The 20341-nt window shown below is 33.5% G+C and overlaps 2 protein-coding genes and 1 pseudogene across 2 annotated transcripts; all 3 read left to right on the plus strand.

Annotated features, from left to right (window-relative positions):
* The first annotated feature begins 4 nt into the window (after positions 1–4).
* On the plus strand, positions 5–5623 carry LOC120123378 (early nodulin-like protein 2). Its single transcript, XM_039142286.1, has 5 exons — positions 5–9; positions 1542–1660; positions 1734–2174; positions 2284–2767; positions 5407–5623. Exons 1-5 carry the CDS (start codon positions 5–7, stop codon positions 5621–5623), a joined length of 1266 nt encoding a protein of 421 aa, XP_038998217.1.
* Positions 5624–11444: 5821 nt separating this feature from the next.
* Positions 11445–13671, plus strand: LOC120123348 (annotated as a pseudogene).
* Positions 13672–15577: 1906 nt separating this feature from the next.
* On the plus strand, positions 15578–20044 carry LOC120123360. Its single transcript, XM_039142274.1, has 10 exons — positions 15578–16154; positions 16366–16445; positions 16500–16626; positions 16972–17185; positions 17360–17469; positions 17554–17753; positions 18554–18657; positions 19006–19193; positions 19302–19501; positions 19805–20044. The coding sequence occupies exons 1-10, from the start codon at positions 15881–15883 to the stop codon at positions 19994–19996; spliced, it is 1689 nt and encodes a 562-aa protein (XP_038998205.1). The 5' UTR covers positions 15578–15880; the 3' UTR covers positions 19997–20044.
* Positions 20045–20341: the final 297 nt, after the last annotated feature.

The following is a 20341-nucleotide window of genomic DNA, read 5'->3' on the forward strand; positions in this document are numbered from 1 at the left end:
AACCATGGGGTAAAAGTAATGGTTTACAATATTTTCTATATAACATATTCTAACTAATGAAAAAAATGCTCATGATGGGTCTCAAATCTAAGAATTTTACAATATTTCATGTATATGATCATTAAATTAAAATAAAATTGTACGAACCAATTTAATTAAGTGGTTAAGGAAATTATTGTTATTCCTAGAGGTCACGGATTTGAGCACCAACGACTACAGCAGGGTGATTAAGCGTTAATTGTCAAGTGATTGAGAGTACTTATAATAGATACTACTTTGTAATCACCTTAGCTTAATCAAAAATAAAATAAAATAACATTACGACTAAATTAATAGAATATATATATATTAAAGACCAAACATGTAATTATAAATATTAATGGCAAATAGTTTGATTGTACACTTAAATAATTAAATGGTTTGATTGAAAAATAAAATAAAATCAATAGTCAAAATAAAAATAGACAATAATCAAATGGTCATGTGAATATTTTACCCTGTATTTTAAACAATTCTGAATTTTATCCTTTCCTTTATGGAAATTGAAAACTTTCCCCTCTATTTTAATATTTTGTAATTTAATATTTATAATTTATCAAAACTGAAAAATTAGTCCATTTGTTAATAAAAGATTAAACTCTTATTTTTTTTTATCGATTTACTGATATAATTTAATTGCAATCCCTCACGACCGCTAAAATCAAAATTCAAGTCACTCGATGTCTCGACTTAAACCAATTCCATGTTATTTTGCCTTAAAAGCCTTGGAAAAAAAACATCACGTAGTAGACACTCCTACGTTATATATGACCTTTTGCAGCGTTTGTATCTAAAATCGCAGTTATATATCTAATATTTTGCGGCGTTTATTCCGAAAACGCTATTATAGATCTGACCTTTTGTGGCATTTCCCTCCCAAAAATGTTGTTATATATCTCGACAATTTGCAGTGTTTGTTCCAAAAACGCCGCTATAGATATCGACCTTTTTCGGCGTTTGTTCTAAAAATATCGCTATAGATATCGACCTTTTGCGACGTTTGTTCCAAAAACACCGCAATAGATATCGACCTTTTGCGACATTGTTCTAAAAACACCAAGATAGATCTTGACCTATTTCGGTGTTTTTTGTTCTCAAACGCCGCTAACTTTAGCGGTACTGGTATGGCCGATGCTTCTTGTGGCATTTTTCCTATCGCCGCAAGTGCTTTTAGCGGCGTTTAAAAACGCCGCTATAGGACTAAAAACACCGCTAAAACTCTATTTTGCTGTAGTGTACCCATTTCATTTCTTAAAATGATGATACTTTTAACAATATAGGCTCAATTCCACACGTTTTTTATGTTCTTAATTAAAATCCCAGACTCTGTCAATTTCTAAAATTGAAAGTTTTGGGTTTGAAGAGGTTTCTTTAGAGCTTCATTTGTTGTATCTCTATATATAGAGTCATATTCATAACACGAAGAGCAAACTGAACTTTTGAGCCAAAAAAAAAAAAGAAGAACAGTCTTCAAATTATGAAATTTCTTTCACTTTTCTTAGTTTTATTAGCTTGATTTGTTTGTTCTATGTTGGTGGGAAAGAAGGCTGGGTTTTGCACCCAAAAGAGAAGTACAATGAGTGGGCTGGTAAACGGAGGTTCCGAGTCAATGATTCACTGAGTAAGTTCTTTAAGTGTTTTGATTGCTTTTTGTTGTTGTTGGATTGTTTATGTTTTCTGTTTTTTTTTTACAGTTTTCAAATATGAGAAAGGAGCAGACTCTGTTTTGTTGGTGAAGAAAGATGAATACTACAAGTGTGAAAGAAATCATCCTTTGATGGAAATGAGCAATGGAAGTTCTAAGTTTAAGTTTGCTCATTCGAGTCCCTTTTTCTTTATTAGTGGGAAAGAGGGTCATTGTTCAAAGGGTCAAAAAATAATCATTGCTGTCATGACTGTGAGTCACGGGACTCTATCGGCTCACTCGCCCGGGCACCATGGCCCATCCCCTTCACCGACTCACTCTTCCGGGCACCATGGCTCAGCTCATTCCCCGACTCACTCTCCCGGGCACCTTGGTTTATCTCCTTCTCCAAGTCATTCTCCCGGACACCATGGCTCATCCCCTTCACCGACTCACTCTCTCGGGCACCATGGCTCATCCCCTTCACCGACTCACTCTCTCGGGCACCATGGCTCAGCTCATTCCCTGACTCACTCTCCCGGGCACCATGGCTCATCCCCTTCACCGACTCTCTCTCCCGAGCACCATGACTCATCCCCTTCCCTGAGTCACTCTCCTAGGCACCATGGCTTTCCCCGAGTCACTCCCCTGGGCACCATGGCTTTCCGCGAGTCACTCTCCCGGGCACCATGGCTCATCTCCTTCCCCGAGTCATTCTCCCATGAATCATGGCTCGTCCCCTTCACCGACTCACTCTCTCGGGAACCATGACTCAACTTCTTCCCCGAGTCACTCTCCCGGGAACCATGGCCATGTTGCCAAGCCACCTACATGTTCAACTATAGGTCCAACACATTCTCCTGATCACCATGGCCCTATTTCAAGTCCTCCATCTTTGGTTCCAAATGGCTCACCCATGGCTCATGGTCCGACTCATTCACTGGCGTCATCTACTCATCATACTCCACAGTACGATCCTCTGCAGTCTCCGGTGGCTCATGGCCCTACAACATCTCCTTCACCACAAGCGTCAACTCCCTCTAGTTCTTCACCAAAATTGTCTACCGATTTAAGTCCATCGGCACCGTCTACCAGTTCAAGTCTGTAACACCCCCAACCCGTACCTGACTCGGATACGAGTTCGAGGTATCACATTGACTAGTCAAAGCATATACTTTTATAAAAAAACCATAGAAAATTTAAAAGTTTTATTCTATAAAGTAATTCTTTTACATAAACCTGTTTAAACCTTAACAGACTCTATCAGAGCATTCATATATATAATGACTTAGTTACATGCCAACATACTAAATTATATGACAAGACATACTTTACAAAATATTTCTGATCTGAACTTTGCGCGGAGATATGCTACTTTACGGATCCGAAGCTTGATCTTCTTACTTATCCACACCTATGTGTAAGACTCTTACACGCTAAGTCATAGGCTTAGTGAAACATGTAAATATATAAGGTAAACTAACAATTGCATGAACATCTTATGTAATACACATTAAACTTATACACCTATTGAACTCATCACTAACATGTTTATCCTTACTTATTTCCTTGTCATTAATTTCATTCCATTATATGAGCATATATTGAACATAAACATATAATATAACTTCAACACACAACAATACATGAGTAAGTACTATGATCATATCATGCATAACCATATAACATCTCATATCACCATTACACATATGCACTTGTTACCATTACTATCATATGATCCTAACTTATTACTTATACATATCACATATCACATATACTTTTTCATGAGAAACACACGTATCATTATATCAAATTATATTTCTTTTCAAAGCCCGTGCACACTATTGAGAACTTAAGGTATGTGAGTACATAGAGGTTGTGCACAATGTTGTCACCACAACTCATATAAATCCCACTAGGGGCGCGTAGAATTTGTCCCGTAGGACCACTGTGTCCCGAAGGACCATTATGTCCCGAAGGATCACTATGTCCCGAAGGACCATTATTTCCCGAAGGACCACTATGCCCCAAAAGACCACGTAGACCCTCGACTCTTGGCATGCCAACTATACCTATAGCTATCTTATTATATAACATGAGCATTATTATTCTTCTTTTTACATATTCACGTAGGCATATAGTTCACTTTCACATAACATATTTCCATGTAATTCACATTCACTTATCACATAGCTTTTCACTTTTTCTTGTATTCCTTTTCACATAGTTCATAACCATAATTCTTATCTCACAACACATGTTCGCATATACATGTTATCATACAACCCCTTCATTCAATTATAACATCTAATCTATCTTATTATACTAACATGTATTCATATCATTCATTTCACATACATAACATATCATATAACCTTTTAATAGAGACACATATGAGTCATATTATTTTCACATATATTTTATCATATATCTCATGATCACATTACCTATTATCATACACACACATGCATTTACATAGTTCACACATAAAGATGCATTCAACAATTAGACATATGCATTTACTCATATACCATACATCTAACACCATATCACTACATGTTTATACTTTAGTACTTATATCATATAATATCGGAATTAGGCTCATCGCAAGTCTTAATTCCTTAACATAACATATACTTACTATCATGTACTCACCTGGTCTCAATGAACACTCTTAAGCTCTTGTTTTCTTTGCGTATCTTGCTCTGCAGACCTATCCGAACTTTGCTTTCGATCGATGTCTACACAATCATATATTTATACTATCAATATTCCATTGATATACTATAATCTATAATTTCTTAGACTAAAAGAAAGATTTATTTCATTTCCTATTTAAGTGCATCGGTACATTATACCATGCATCGATGCATCCCTTAACATGTGCATCGATGCACTACCCATGCATCGGTACACCAATCACCTTCGATGTTTTCATTTTAGGGGGGTACATCGATGCACTCCTTATGCATCAATGCACTAAGGGCATTCGATGTTTATTTAATTGAGAGTGCATCGATGCACACAACCCATAAATTACATCTTGAGCACGAAAATATCTTGTTTTGACCCCAAATTCTACTTATTAATCATTCCTTGTACCTTAAAACTTATCTATACATATATAAACCTTCTTATAACACTATAACACTTTACCATCTCCCATCATCCACCATAATTCTTGAATTAAAGAATTTCATCAACTTTTCCATGTGTTTTAAATTCAATCCTATCACGTTTAACTTCTCAATTAACCCATTGACAAGTCAAATCCATCCTTAGAACTTCAAAAACCTTTATATAACAAAAGTTCATTTCTAAACTCTTAATAGAAATTCCTTTCTAATTCTTTCCTCTTGGTGTTTTAGGCTTATATAAGCTTTCTTTAAGCTTATATAACACTCAAAGAATAAAACACAACTCTAATATTCAAGAATTAACCATCAAAATTAAAACTCACCTTTGAGGCTTGAGCATGAACACACGGGAAGAAGAAAGAAAGAAGAAAAAGAAGAGTTCCAGATAACTCTCCAAATCCAAGTGTTTCATTCTTATAAAAGGGGGGAAATATCTTTTAAGCTAAAATTACCATAATGCCCTTATAATCATTTCATATTTACCCTTTCATCTAATAATGAAATATTCCTATTAAAATTCTTGAACTTTCAATTTTTCCTAAATTGATCCCCAAATTTTAAAAATTCTCATTTTGTCACTAACCCTGATTTCAAGATATTACAAAGTCCACCAACACCTCCGCAGGGTGTATCTCATTCTCTCATTGCTTCTTCGTCGTCCGGTTCTCATGCTCCGTCTGGAAGTCAAACCATTTCTCAGAGCAACCATTCATCTCCTGTGCCATCGAGTTCATTTGCTATAGTGACGTATTCGAGTGTAGTGGTGCTTGTTGCTAGCGTTTTGTTTAGTATGATCGTTGTCTGTCTTGAAGGTGGGTTTTAGAAATGTTTAATAATTCTTAATGTTTCTTATTTAGGGAATTATTATAGTTGATTTTTTTAATTATGGTTATTCGATATTCTATATTACTTTATTGTTGATTAATGTTGTGATGTTAAATGATTTTTGGACTAGGTTATGAAATAGAGAATTATTCTACATGAAATTCTCTATCAGTTGGTATAAATATTTATTGGTAAAGATGCTTGTGTGTTGAGATTTGGGTGATTAGGGTTTATGTAGGGTTGGTGGTTTTGAAGAATTGATCAAAGATGTTTATGTTTTTAAGGTTTGAGATTAATTCTAAAGCATATATGATGATTAAAATTATTTGTACAAGCTTATACAAGGTTTGGCCATACTTAGGGTTTTAGAAGATTGTTTGATTTTGGTTTATTTTGATGTTGTGATGATTGTAAATACATGAATTTAATTATAGGAGGTTAAATTCATGCTTGGAATTGAACAAAAAGTCACCATGGGAAACTTGGAGCATTCGACCATAGGGGATTAATTAGGGGGAAAATGCTGAAAATTTTTCCTATGGTCTAGAATGAATATTAGAAGTATTTTATGTGACTTGGAGATCAATTTGGAAGCTTGAATAAAGAAAAGGGCTAATATACAAGCTTTGAGAATTGTGGGGCATTATTGAAAGAATGTGATATTGGAGGGTTCAATGTTAATTTTCAATAATTGTAATGCTGGAAATTTAAGTTAGAAAGTTGACTGGAACTAAATTGCAAGCTTGGTAAAGTTAGAGGTGGAATTCGAAAAGTCTCAATATTATAGGGACTTGAATTCAAATGTGGAAGTATCATTTTAGAAAATTAGAACAATTCTGGAAATTTTAGAAGTATGCTGATTTTTTAGTTTAATTATTAAGTTGTGATTAAATTATAAGTTTATAAAGTTGGTGGTTGAATTTGAAAAGTCTGAGAAAGTTTAGGATGAAATTACAAGTTTTGAATGTCAAAGTGTTAATTTGAGTATTTTAATAAGGTACTGGAAATTTGAGTAATTAATGTGCAATAATCATAATGATGAAGATCATTATGAATTTAATGGAAAAGTTAAGGTGAATTTTAGAAAGAATTCAAAATTTGTGGCTTGATTTTGCAAATAGTAAAAGTTGAAGGGCTGATCATGAACAATAAATATTTATGGAATCTAATGAATAATTTGAGAAGTTTGAAATTATGAAGGAAGTATGATTTAATTTTATATCAATTTAAGTATTAATTTTATTTATATCGAATTTTATATTTAATCATTTTATGTATTATATGATGTTGTTCGACCACGGTAAATCTAGTTATCAAAGTAGCTCAAAAGGTAAGGTAGAAGTATGAGATCGAGAATATTTATCGTGGAGAAGGTTTGATAGCGAGACAAATGAGAGTACATTTAATTTGTATTTATATTATTGAATAAACATTGACTTGTGATGAGCCAGTGTCGGAGTTACTACATTAAGAAGTAACTCCTAATGTTATGTGAATTATGATTCAAGCCTATATATGCTCATCAGATAATTAATAGAAGCATGGAATGAGATAAGGAAGCTAATTAAGGAAAAATGCCTAGAATTCAAGATTTTAATAATAAGTTTAGAAAATCACCATAAATTATACATAAAATATTAGACGATGAAATTTATACCGTTGGATTTGTAAATCAGTCTAGTTTACTATAAAACAAATTCCTACTGATTTTGAGGTATATATAAAAAGATACAAAACTTTAATCGAGGGTAGGTTAGAAAACAGGGCAACAAAATCTGCTCAAAACAACTTCTATTAGTCAACTTTGAAAATTTGTTATAAATTGTACAAATTGAACTAGAAAAAGTGCCTTATATGGTTAGATTCATATTTGAGTCTAGTTTCTATTTGTATAAATGGAATAAATTTTAAATATTTATATTAATACATAATAATATTTATTTAAAGGTAGTACAAACTGTCGAAATATGAAATTGTGATAAATCGTGAAGAAGTGAATCGAAAGCAAAGAATTAAGCTTAAAACTTAGTGAGAATTATGTTTTGACTTGTATATAAAGTATTAATGTGACTGCAATTTATTTATTTAATTATTTTGATTGAGGAAGACTTGCGATAAGTCAACCTCATGTGTTTTAATTTTAAAAATATGATTTAATTCTGATCATGGAACATTTCTATAATGTTTATACAAATGTTTTATAGATGATTTAGTGTATGAACTGTCCATGTTCGTTTTTGAAAATGATGAAGTAAAAATGATTTTAAATTTAAAATAATGATTATGAACGAATAAGATATTATCTGAAAGCCTATTGTATGTTGCATTGAGAGTCGCAAGTACAAGTGACATGCCATGAGGTGGAGTGATTATGATATATTATGGTGTTATCTGAAGGTACATTAGTATATTTTCGATGTGATTGTATCTTTTATGCATATATTGATTCTGATGTGATTGCACTTTGTGTGTATATTACGATTTTGATGTGATAGCACTGTGTGTGCTCATTGCCGATGTGATTTGTGCTTATATGTTTTGATTCTGTGATAGCACCATTGGTGCGAATGATATGATTGAACTGAAGTGCATAACATGATTCTGATAAAAGCACTGAAGTGCTTATTGATCACACTCATCTGACTCACGTACGTTACATTCTCATAAATGTACATTGGACTATGAAAATGAAACAAGGAAAGTTATGAAAATGGCTGAAAGGAAAAGAATATGAATATGGAATATGAAAGTTCTTAAATGTGTCTGAATGAAAAATATATGCAAAGTATGCTATTTCTGTTGTTGATTATCGTGATTTTGATAAAATTATGAGATCATTATTTTCAGGTTTCCTAGTTAAGGAATAACAACTTGGAAAATCCGGTTTGATAGTTTAAAAGATTTTATTTACATTTATTTTTATGTTTTGAATTATTTACAATATTCTACCGATATAACTCACTATGATTTATTTATTTATTTGCATCACTAAGTTGCATTTAGCACGTAATTATATTTTTATGCGTAGGTTCGAATCAAGAAATGGGAGTGTAGTGAGGAGCTTGCTAGCATCTTATGGAAATCAATCCTACTGACAATATCAGTAAGACACCTTAACTTTGACTTATTAGTGGCATGCACATTATATATGTTGGATTGCATTATCAGATTTATTTTAAACAAGGGCCTGTAATAGTAATTTAAGAATGTTCTAAATTTAGTTAATTTTATCTATAATCGTACTTATGAATATATATTATGAACGATTTTAAATGGTTTTAAATCAATCAATGTTAGGCAGTTGAATATAGATATGAAACAATATGAAACTGCCTAATGGCTATATAAAATCAGTTTTGTTTGTAACGAAAAATTATTAAGTTATGACTATATATGCTAATGATATAAATATAAAATTTACAAAGAGATGTTTTAAATTGAATTTTAAAAAAAAATTAACAATTATTTGTCAATGAATGATTTTGTAAAGTTGATGTGGTATCTTTAGCTCGTATTTCAAGATGTATACGGGCTAAGGGTGTTACAGTTATGAATATCTATAAGAAATTATGTTGCGCCCAAGAATATTTTCGGTTGCTAAGAAAGTAGGTTACGATATGGAATGTTAATTTTATGTGTAATAAATTTGGTTGAGCCTAAAATGTTACCAGAGTTTAAGCTGATGAGGCCATAGACAATATCACGATAACAAAATAAGTTAACATCTAAAAATGTTATGAATATCTATAAGAAATTAGATTGTGTCCAATAATGTTATCGATCGCAAAATAGGTTGCGATCTGAAATGCTAATTTTATGTGTAATAAATAATAAATTTGATTGTACTAAAATGTTACCATAGTTTAAGTTGAGCGACCTTAGACAATCTCATGATAACAAAATAAATTAAAATCTAAAAATGTTATGAATATCTATTAAAAATTAGGTTGCACCCAATAATATTATTAGTCGCTAAGAAAGTAAGTTACAATTTGAAATGTTAATTTGATGTGTAATAAATTCAATTGAGTCTAAAATGTTACCATAATTTTAAGCTGACGAGACCTTAGATATTCTCATGGAAACTAAATATGTTAAAAGCTAAAAATGTTATAAATATATATAATTAATTTGGTTACGACCAAGTATCTTATCAGTGAAGAAGTATTAATATTTATTATGAGTAAATTGAAACCTAGTTTGAAATTTTAAATATTTATATTTAATTTATGATGACTGATACTTTTAAATATTGAAAAAATTGAAGATAAAATCAAAAATTAAAATAATAATACCTATATGCTGGTGATCGATACTTTTATATATTTAAGTATTACTCAACTTAGTACAAATTGTATCCTTTATGTGATCAACAATTACATCACTCAAGCGAGCAACACCCGTAAACTATTTAAAGTTTCGTTCTTCCCACATGTTATACACAAAGTTAGTCCAATCCAACTTAAGAATACACACAATAAGTGAGTTACCTTTACAGTTCTCGAGCTTCAAGTCGAGTTTTAATTTTTTTATTTCGAGTTTGATCCTAGTTTGATAATTTTAAACTTACGAATTTTTGAGTTGAGTTGAACTTAATTTTAAATTTTTCGAGTAGAGTCGAGCTAAGCTCATTTACAACCCTAAGTCAAGAGTTTGAATCTTAACACTTACTAATGGAGCAAATTAAGTTGAGATAGTCGTCCCATAATAAATATTTACAAAACCCGATTTGAACTAGTCGGTCTATTAATAAAAAAAAGTTACCTCAATAAACTTAATCAGTAAATGTTTTTAAAAAATCTAGTTTAATTATCGATTAAAATTTTAATTGATACTTAACATTTGTATTTATTCTATTTATAACCTCTTAAATGTAAAATATTTACACAAAAACAAACAACATTTGTATTTATTCTATTTATAACCTCTTAAATGTAAAATATTTACACAAAGACAAACAAAGCCGACATTGAATAACATAATCCTTTCATAAACTCTATTTGAAAATAAATATTGGTCAATTATAATTAATAATTCCATAAATAAACTATATTTATTACTGCTAATATCTAACAAGCAAGATTAGTAATATAACATATTCATATTAAATATATTTTTAAAAATAAAATATGTGATAATTTCTTAGCTTTGTGTAAACAATATTTGAATTGGAAGAAGATAGCTCAGGGAAACAAAAGGAAGGGGAAGAGAGAGAGACGCTCTTTCTTCTTTAATTGAACATTTACTCAAATTCTCTGCTCTTTCTCTGTCCAACTAAGAACAAAAAAAACCATTTCTTTCCCTTGGAAGACTCGATCATTTGTTATCTTACCAGCATCAAACTCAGGTTTGTTTCTTAAGTTAGCTTCTTTCACCTTTACTCTTCGTTGAACTGTTTTCCATTTTTCAAAACTACATTTAGATTTTTTGTTACCAGCAGCTGCTTTTGGATTTGATTTCCAGATTTGGGTTTTGTTCCTTTCGTTCAAAGACGTGATCTTTACTGATTTCCCGTTTCTGGGTTTTGCCTATATTTTGACGGTAGCTATGAATCTTGAACCTGATTTAGATTTACAGGTTTGGCGATTAACAGGATTTTGATTTAGAGTTTCTCTTTTAAGCATCGTAAAAGTTGGAAATATCAACAAAAAATTCCTCGACAGCTTTTTCTAAAACAGTAGCTTAATCCCAATGTGTATTTAACAAATTGTTCGGTATTTTTAATGGTGTTTTAGCTAATTGTTTATTTGTGTCTGGTTCCTTTTCTTAGTATGCTGTCCATTTTTTTGTATTTTTCATGCTATATAACACTCTTTCTTTTTCATTTGCCAATTTGTTTATGTTTGATTCGTCGACCTGGTCTAGTTTCCATTACTTTATGTTCTGGGAATTAGATAACAGGTTAACATAGAATAAAATAGTTTTTCAATGATACAATAAACCAATATCGACGGTTGTTGTTCATTTAACATCTATTTTCAAAGGTATATCTTGGAATTATATGTTGCAGGAAAGGCCTTTGATCTGAAGATCGATGGTATTTGGGGTTTCGAATTATATCCGAATCGGTGATGATCGAAGGTGTTGCTGTTGAGATTGTCTGTTAGACTCTTAAGGTTCAAAAATGGTGTCGATGTTGAACATGGAGAAGAAATGGGTGTTTCCCCTTGTGATAAGTTCTCTCATATGCACGATCCTTGTTGTTACCTGTTTCGACATGGGGCTCGTTTCTTCGGTTCGCAAAATCAACTCCTTCTTCTCTAATTTCCCGGCTTATATTTCGATGAATCAAAGGAAGCCGGGCTATGCTGAGTTGATGATCGACGTAGGTCCTTTCCCGCCATCTCCTGGTCCGGCATTACCTCGTTTTGCATACTTGGTTTCTGGATCGAAAGGTGATCTGGAAAAGCTTTGGAGAACACTTCATGCCCTGTATCATCCTAGGAATCAGTACGTTGTTCATTTGGACCTCGAGGCACCGACCGAGGAGAGATTGACGCTTGCTTCCAGAATAAATAACCATACGGTGTTTTCGAAGGCAGGGAATGTTTATATGATTACCAAGGCTAATATGGTTACGTATCGAGGGCCGACCATGGTCGCCAATACGCTCCATGCTTGTGCCATTCATCTCAAGAGAAGTAAAGATTGGGATTGGTTTATCAATCTCAGTGCATCGGATTATCCCCTAGTGACTCAAGATGGTTAGTCTCCATCACATGCCTTATCTGAGAACCGAGTCGGTTGATATCGTTTCCTTTCCGGTGTTTGTTTATTCGGTTAGCACCAAAAGGTCATTGATCAATTTGTTCGTTATCTGCAGATCTTATTTATGCATTCTCAGATTTAGACCGGAACCTTAATTTTATTGAACACACAAGCCAGCTTGGTTGGAAAGCGTAGGTTTTCTCATTCTTTCGTCTTGATCTAAAACCGTTACATACGTCGAATGCCGACATATTTGCTGGTTCTTGTGCAGGGACGAACGAGCTATGCCTTTGATTATGGACCCGGGACTCTACATGTCAACCAAGTCTGATATATTTTGGACTTCACAGAATCGAAAATTACCTACCGCATTCAAATTATTTACCGGTTAGTACACCGTTGTATGCCGGAAACTTCAAGACGTTTTCATTTCTCTTAAGGATATGAGCATTGAAATGTGACTTATCCGAATCTATATGCCGTATGCATCGGTTTATTTATGCTGCTGGATGGATCTTTGATCTTAAAGCAGTGCCCTGGTTTTGTTCTGCATATGCTGGAACTGCAAATTATATTCATACATATAGATAGCATATATTGAAACCTTGCTTTCGGTTAACTGTTTCCGTACATCGTCTCTGGTTGCAGGTTCGGCATGGACGGTTATGTCGCATTCGTTTGTCGAGTTTTGCATTTGGGGTTGGGATAATCTACCGAGAACTCTTCTCATGTACTACACGAACTTCGTCTCCTCGCCTGAAGGCTACTTTCAGACTGTCGTATGCAATGCTCCGGAGTTTGCCAAGACTGTTGTCAACCATGATTTGCATTATATTTCATGGGACAATCCCCCTAAACAGCACCCCGCACATCCTTACCCTTAATGACTCGGACATGATGGTTCGAAGTAATGCCGCTTTTGCTCGGAAATTCAATCAAGACGACGCCGTGTTGGATAAGATCGACAAAGATTTGCTCGGCCGGGAAAAGGGTAGCTTCACACCGGGTGGTTGGTGCAGTGGCGAACCGAAATGTTCGGAAGTTGGAGACATGAACAAGATCAAGCCAGGTCCAGGAGCTCAAAGGCTTCATCAACTCATAGCTACGTCGTCTTCGAAAGCGATTCTCGATCGGGATCAATGTAAATAGGTTTCAAGGTGAGGGATGTTCGATCAATGAGGCTGATAAATTTGTATCTAACAGTTTTGCTGCAACCGACAGGTATTCAAACTCAGCCATGTTCAGGATTAAAAATGATACTCAATAATCAAAACTCAGCCAAATCCGAGCTTCCGATCTTCGTCTAACATGACCGGAACCCTTGGATTTGTTTCTTTAGAACTGAAGAATCACATCATCTGCATGAAAGTTCCAAAATAACTTGAGGGAATGAATCTTGCACAGTCTTAATATGGAATCTCCATCTCCCCAAGAGCACCGGCCTCCTGTTCTCGTTACTCGGAAACATACTTATAATCATTTATCGTAAGATAAACACCTTATCGACACAATTACCCGAATCTTCTAAAAATAATAATTTTCTCTTTTACGACTAAAATTAAATAAATTCTAACACCAGATAATATTTTGATCAATCATTATGATATGAAAGTACAACAATGTAAATTTGGAATAAAAGATTCACATCCTATCATTTAGAAAATGCATACATGGACAGGCTTACTAACAATCTAACATGCATGGATTATAAATTAAAATAGAAATAATTTAGTATATATATAATATTCATTTTACAATATTTCATACTTTGCGCATATATTTCATATTTGAACCAAAAGAATATATAATTTTTATCAAATAAGACAACATTAACTAAATTTATCATGTTATTCATAATTTATATTTAAAAATATAAAAAATATCCGTGTTATTTCTTGAGAATCCGTATTCGAGTAACATAAATATCAGGAGTGTGAGCATTCAATGTCGAAAGATTGAGGGTTTATTTTAACAAAAACTATCTTGTACTGCCATAGCCATGAATCGAAAAATCATCCCTAACCTAAACTTTAAGTGTAACAAAAAAATTATCCTATACTTATATTAATCAATATATATATATTCTAGTGTAAATGTTGGACCCATACAAAATATTTTGTATATTTTCTTATAATTTCAGACATTTTTTTTCTTTATCTAATAAACTAAGGTAAGAAAACTAAATTTATCATGTTTTATTTGCTTGAAGTTCTATTATTTTACAAAAAATGTAATTTTCATTTTTCTATCAAAACAGTCATCATCAAGAGAACGGAAATCAAAGCATTCAACAAAAAATTAAAGACTAAAAAAGGAACAAAAGATCTAAAGAGGGACCTGCATTTTTCTTAAAGGTAAGTGATCTCCCTCACATTTTTAGCAAAATTCCCCTGATTTCAGTTTGAATTTGAACACCTGGAAATAAAATGATTTCATTTAAACTGTGATTAGCATTTTGTTTCTGTTGTTTTGTTGCATTTTTTTGGGTTTGGGTCTTATCCCTTTCTCTCTGCTTCCATGGATAAAGGCCCAGTTTTGTTGAACCAGATCACAAAAAGTGAACGAAATTCTAAACTGGGTTTTAATTTCTAATGCCAAATTTATATTTTTGATGTTCCATTTGTTTGTTGGATTAATAGAATTAAATACCATTAGTTTCTTGATCAAGCTAAAGTGAATCATGAATTTTTTATGCTAGGATTTAGGTGGAAAACGTCTCCATTCTGCCACATTTAATGGCTTCTCATTCTTAGCAGATTACAATCACATTGGTTAAAGGAATAGTTCTATTACGATTTGTCATTGGCTTTTTGTATTTTCATGATCAAAGGTTTGATATTAGAGGTTTCAGCTCGCGGTATTGCTTTTTTTTCTTCCCATTATTATTCAGCTCGCGGTATTGCTTTTTTTTTTCTTCCCATTATTATTCAGCTCGCTGTATTGCTTTTTTATCCATTGTTTATCAATGCATTCATTAACACCATTAATATGTATATATTGTGAAGTCATCCTTACGAACGGTGACTAAAGTTGTAGTGGATAGTCATGGAGAGAAAAATAGTGGAAGGATGCTAAGTCCTAGCTCCAGGATAATCTAATTCGTGTTCATTGTAAAAAGATGTAGATTGGTTTTTTGTTTGACCTGAACTTCCAAAGTACATTTGCAAAAAATAAAGTTATGATTTCTGTCTAAGATGTTTTGAGGAAAGGAATTCCTGACTTCCTGCTTCTTTGGTCTGTTTGTTTTAACAGAAAACAATCACATTGGCTTTCGGGAACAAGTTCGAAAGTTAAATGCTTCAAAGAAATGTGTTACTGGTTTATCTATTGATATGTGTGATAGAGGTTTGATTATCCATACAATGTTTGCTGTATTTTTTTTTTATCTAAACTGTGAGTTGAGTGATTGGATTTGCTTCTAGCTTCCAGCTGAATAGTATAATTCTTCATTGTACGTCTTTTTGTTAGAATTTTTGTGGGGTTGTTGTGAGCGAATGATAGGGTGAAAGGAAATGAGTGAGCAACTAGGGGTTGGGTTTGAGATACAATGACTGGAGGGTCATTGGGTCTACGTACAGGGAGTTATGGGTCATTGCAGAGCATAAAAAATGTTATTGCTGGCGGAGGAAGATTGTTGCACTCTAAACCAGTTGTTAGTGCACGAAAGAACCCAATCCTGATGCTTTCAGGTTCTAGGGAAAAGGAGAGATCTCTCCCCTCCATTTGGTATCGGTGTTTGGGTCACCGGAAAGTTTCCATGCTGTTTCTGGTTGCCTTTTCCCTTTTGGTCTTCGTCTTGGGTTCTTTTCTTGTCAACAAAGGTCTGTTCCTTTTTCTGTTACTCTGGGTTCTTGAATTTTGATTTCTAGAGCACTAAGCATCGCCTGACATGTTTTTTCTGTACTTGGTCGTTTATATGCTCACTTACTGATGTACTTAGTCCTGACTTTTCATTCTTAGCACAGTAATTTAATCGAGACAATAACTTATTGATCTTTTTCTGGTTTGCATTCTGTATGATCGATGAGACAGAAAGCCGTAGTCCAACTGTTGATCAACGGATTGGAACTATGAGCATGACTCATTATCTGAACGGTGCCCATAGTGAAGCTTCACAGATACTTGGAAGGAAGGATCAGCATAAAGATAAAAAGTATTCTGCAGCAAATAGTGTGAATGGGGGTGATGGAAATAAATTTAAAGTATCTGATTCTAAAGGTGCAAACCATCCATGCATGAATTTCACATTTCCTCCTCCCCCTCCACCTCATCTTAGACGGATTGGGCCTCGGCGTAAGTTTAGGTTCATTATTCTTTTTTTTCTTTCTCATAATCAAAGTTGCATTAAATGGAATTGTATTAATATTTTTCACATGGATGCATAAAGCAATATTTTTAATTAGAAGCAACCACATTTGTTTAATAATAACATAATATATCAACATAAAGCCATTGGATTATTTATTATGTTCCTTTTTTGTAAATCATAATCACTTTTGCACCAAAAAGTTGATCCATGCATGAGCATAAGAATGAAATAACATTCTCATCTTATCTTGCTTGCTTCAATATATGCATATTTGGATTATGTTTCATTATCTTGCCACTAACTTTTTTTCCTGCTCATCCCTTTTCCAGCATGTCCAGTATGTTACCTCCCCGTGGATCAGGCCATAGCTAGCATGCCAAGCTCCCTATCAGAATCTCCAGTGCTTCATAAATTGGTGTATGTTCATGATGAAAATCCAATCAAAACTGAACCACATGGGGGCTCTGACTTTGGTGGATATCCATCTCTAAAGCAAAGAAATGATTCGTTTGATATAAAAGAGTCAATGACAGTCCACTGTGGGTAGGTTTCACTCTCCTATCAATATACTCATTGACAACAGTTCAGGTAGAGATTTCTGTGATTCTTTTGTTATTCACGTTGCATTTAAATGATTGAACGAATTATCTGTCTTCACAAATAGATACTGTTTTCCTTTTGCTTTTTAATATTGTAATTCCATGTACTTTCTGTCAGATTTGTCAAGGGAAGTAAACCTGGTCACCAGACTGGATTTGACTTTGACGAGTCTGATCTGGAAGAGTTGCAGCAGTTCCACGAGATCATTGTTGCATCGGCTATATTTGGTACTACTAGACATTCTGGATTCCACAATTTTCTTACATTTATGCATGCTTTATCCTCATCATTGCTTTATTTTTGCTCTCCAGGGAACTATGACGTGATACAACAGCCCAGGAACATCAGTGAACTAACAAAGAAAAATGTTCCTTTCTACATGTTTATTGATAAAGAAACAGAAGCATATATGAAGAAAAAAAGTGTGCTGGATGACATTAAAAAGGTGGGCTTGTGGAGAATTGTTGTGATTCACAATGTTCCTTACAGTGATGCAAGACGTAATGGCAAGGTTAGCATACTTCAATATTGATTGATTTGAGCTTCATTTTTTTGTCATTATTTGTACTTTTTGTAATCTGATTCACCTTTAAACATTTATCAAATACTGGTGTATATGGTCCTGCCCCGTGTCATAGAATTTATGATTAGTGCTAGTTAACCAAATTTGATGTGTAGTCTCTTCTATTTTAGCAACAATTATGAGCTTGTTGTAGGGTAGTTGGGTTTGTTGTCCGGTTCTGAAGCTACCAGTGCTTTCTTTTAAAGCATTTTCGAGGGTGAGAAGAGATAAGAGGTCATAAAGGGGAATTGGGTCGTTGATTATCATTGTTGTCTCTGTTTTTTCTCTTCGAAATGGACCTATAGTTATATACTTTAGTTTACAAAATAAGTGTAATGACTAGATCAATATTTGGTGAAAGATCAGGGAGATCTGATGCATTAATGCTTATCAGAAATTTCTTTAGGTTATTGCACTTATGCAACGTTTGGTAGGAGTGTTACCTTTTCCTTATGTTTTAGTACATGAGTTAGCAATAAGCTACCTTCACTAGGTAACTTTTAGCCATTCACATGGCTCAATTTGAACAAAGATAAGGAATATATATTGCTTATTTTGAATAGGTATTAGTTTTTCCATGACTTTTTACTATCTTTCCAACTGCAAATTTAAATTTATAATAATTCTTCTGTATATTAGACATACTATTTTAAAACTCATGTAATTATTACACTTTTTCCTTTTGTTATCACTTATGTACCAAACGTGACATAAGGAAGTTCTTTTTATATGGCGTGTTTTTATGACAGGTCCCAAAGCTTTTGTTACATAGAATCTTCCCAAATGTTCGCTACTCTTTATGGATTGACGGAAAGCTCCAGCTTGTTGTAGATCCTTATCAAGTTCTTGAGAGGTGCTCTGTCTCATGATTTTTAAAATGCTTATTAAACTTCTAGCTCATATGATTTCTATTGTGTCAGATGGACTACATCACCAAATTATAATGAAATATGAACTCTTTGTCGATCAAGAATAATAACCACATTATTGCTACATGACTATGACTTCGTAAATATAATTTTTGCTTTGGTTTAATATCTGATGTTGGCAAAAATGAGAGCTTCTGGCAATGTGCTATGATTCTCTAATAACTTGTGTTTGACACTCGCTTCTAAGTCTGAGTAACATAGATTTGAGTTTGACTATAGATTCAGTTGAATTTAATTGGTTCATTATCTTAATTCACCATTCTTCTTCTCAGATTCTTGTGGCGCCATAATGCTAATTTTGCTATCTCGAGACACTACAGACGATTTGATGTCTTTGTAGAGGCTGAAGCAAATAAAGCTGCAGGAAAATATGATAATTCATCGATTGATGCACAGGTGGATTTTTATAAAAAAGAGGGATTAACACCATATTCTGAGGCCAAGCTTCCTATAACTAGTGGTATGTACAATATTTTGTATAAATACAAATATATACATGCCTTATACAGTTTTTGTACCGTTGTCTACTAAAAATCTATCTTTTTGGTGTTCAACTGGTTTTGTGCAGATGTTCCTGAAGGTTGTGTACTCATAAAGGAACATATTCCAATCACAAATCTTTTTACCTGCCTGTGGTTCAATGAAGTTGATCGTTTTACGTCTCGGGACCAATTAAGCTTTGGTATGGTGAGGGATAAGATAATGGCGAAAGTTGATTGGCATATCAATATGTTTTTGGATTGTGAACGACGCAATTTTGTCATACAGGTACATATTCTGTATTTGCTATTAACTTCACGAGATTACTAATTTCGAGCTATAATATATATTAATTTTTGAATTCTTCTAATATGTTAACGCTAGGCCTCGAGAATAACATGTTATATGTTACAATGTAAGAAGTCACTTACATCAGTGCTTGATATGCTTGAGTAAGGAATTGTGTTTTTGCGGTAATTTTTTTGTTTAGAGGGATTTATTCGGATTTTATTGGATACAACCAGTAGCAGGAGCTTGTAGGTACGATAGGTGCATGTAATCAATTTCGGCTGCTTTTCTCATTTTTCACAGGCATATCATAGAGATCTACTGGAGCACATGCCTCCACCAGTTGTGATTCGACGCCCACCGGCTTTGCCAAATACAAATGTCCATGGAAGAAATCAAGGGAAGAGGACTCCAAGACGTGGTAGGGATAAGAGATCTGGTTCGAGACGTCACCGTAGGGCTTCTGCTGGTAATAGAGATGGCACTTTCTTTTAAATGCTTTTTGAACCAAAAAGAAGAGAAGAGAAGAGATCTCGTTCTCTTTCTTCATTGCCAACCATCTTCTTTTCTTTCGGCAAAAACAAATTTACTTCTTTTCTTCATCGTCTCGGAATAGGAGGACTAGTTAGCTAATTTTAGGATTATGGCACAAATTTGTCTGGAAAAATTTTTGCTATCTATTATTTTATTGTTGTACACCCTGAATGAGCTTCATAAATGCTCCGCCCTCATTGTCCTTGTATCTTGCTTTCAGTCATGTTTTTGTCACATGCATATATGAGAGAAAATTATGAATTCCGGGGCATAAACAAGAATACATAAAAGACAGAAGCTCAGCTA

This window comes from Hibiscus syriacus, unplaced genomic scaffold, assembly GCF_006381635.1.
Source record: "Hibiscus syriacus cultivar Baekdansim isolate YM2019G1 unplaced genomic scaffold, ASM638163v2 tig00110392_pilon, whole genome shotgun sequence".
Lineage (NCBI taxonomy): Eukaryota > Viridiplantae > Streptophyta > Magnoliopsida > Malvales > Malvaceae > Hibiscus > Hibiscus syriacus.

Excerpts from the sequence above, each read along its gene's own strand:
- LOC120123378 (XM_039142286.1), top strand. Across the intron at positions 1,661-1,733 it reads CCGAGTCAATGATTCACTGA|TTTTCAAATATGAGAAAGGA; the intron begins GTAAGTTCTTTA and ends TTTTTTTTACAG. Across the intron at positions 2,768-5,406 it reads CCGTCTACCAGTTCAAGTCT|TCCACCAACACCTCCGCAGG; the intron begins GTAACACCCCCA and ends GATATTACAAAG.
- LOC120123360 (XM_039142274.1), top strand. The coding sequence starts at position 15,881 with ATGACTGGAGGGTCATTGGGTCTACGTACAGGGAGTTATGGGTCATTG. Across the intron at positions 16,155-16,365 it reads TTCTTTTCTTGTCAACAAAG|AAAGCCGTAGTCCAACTGTT; the intron begins GTCTGTTCCTTT and ends TCGATGAGACAG. Across the intron at positions 16,446-16,499 it reads ACGGTGCCCATAGTGAAGCT|AATAGTGTGAATGGGGGTGA; the intron begins TCACAGATACTT and ends TATTCTGCAGCA.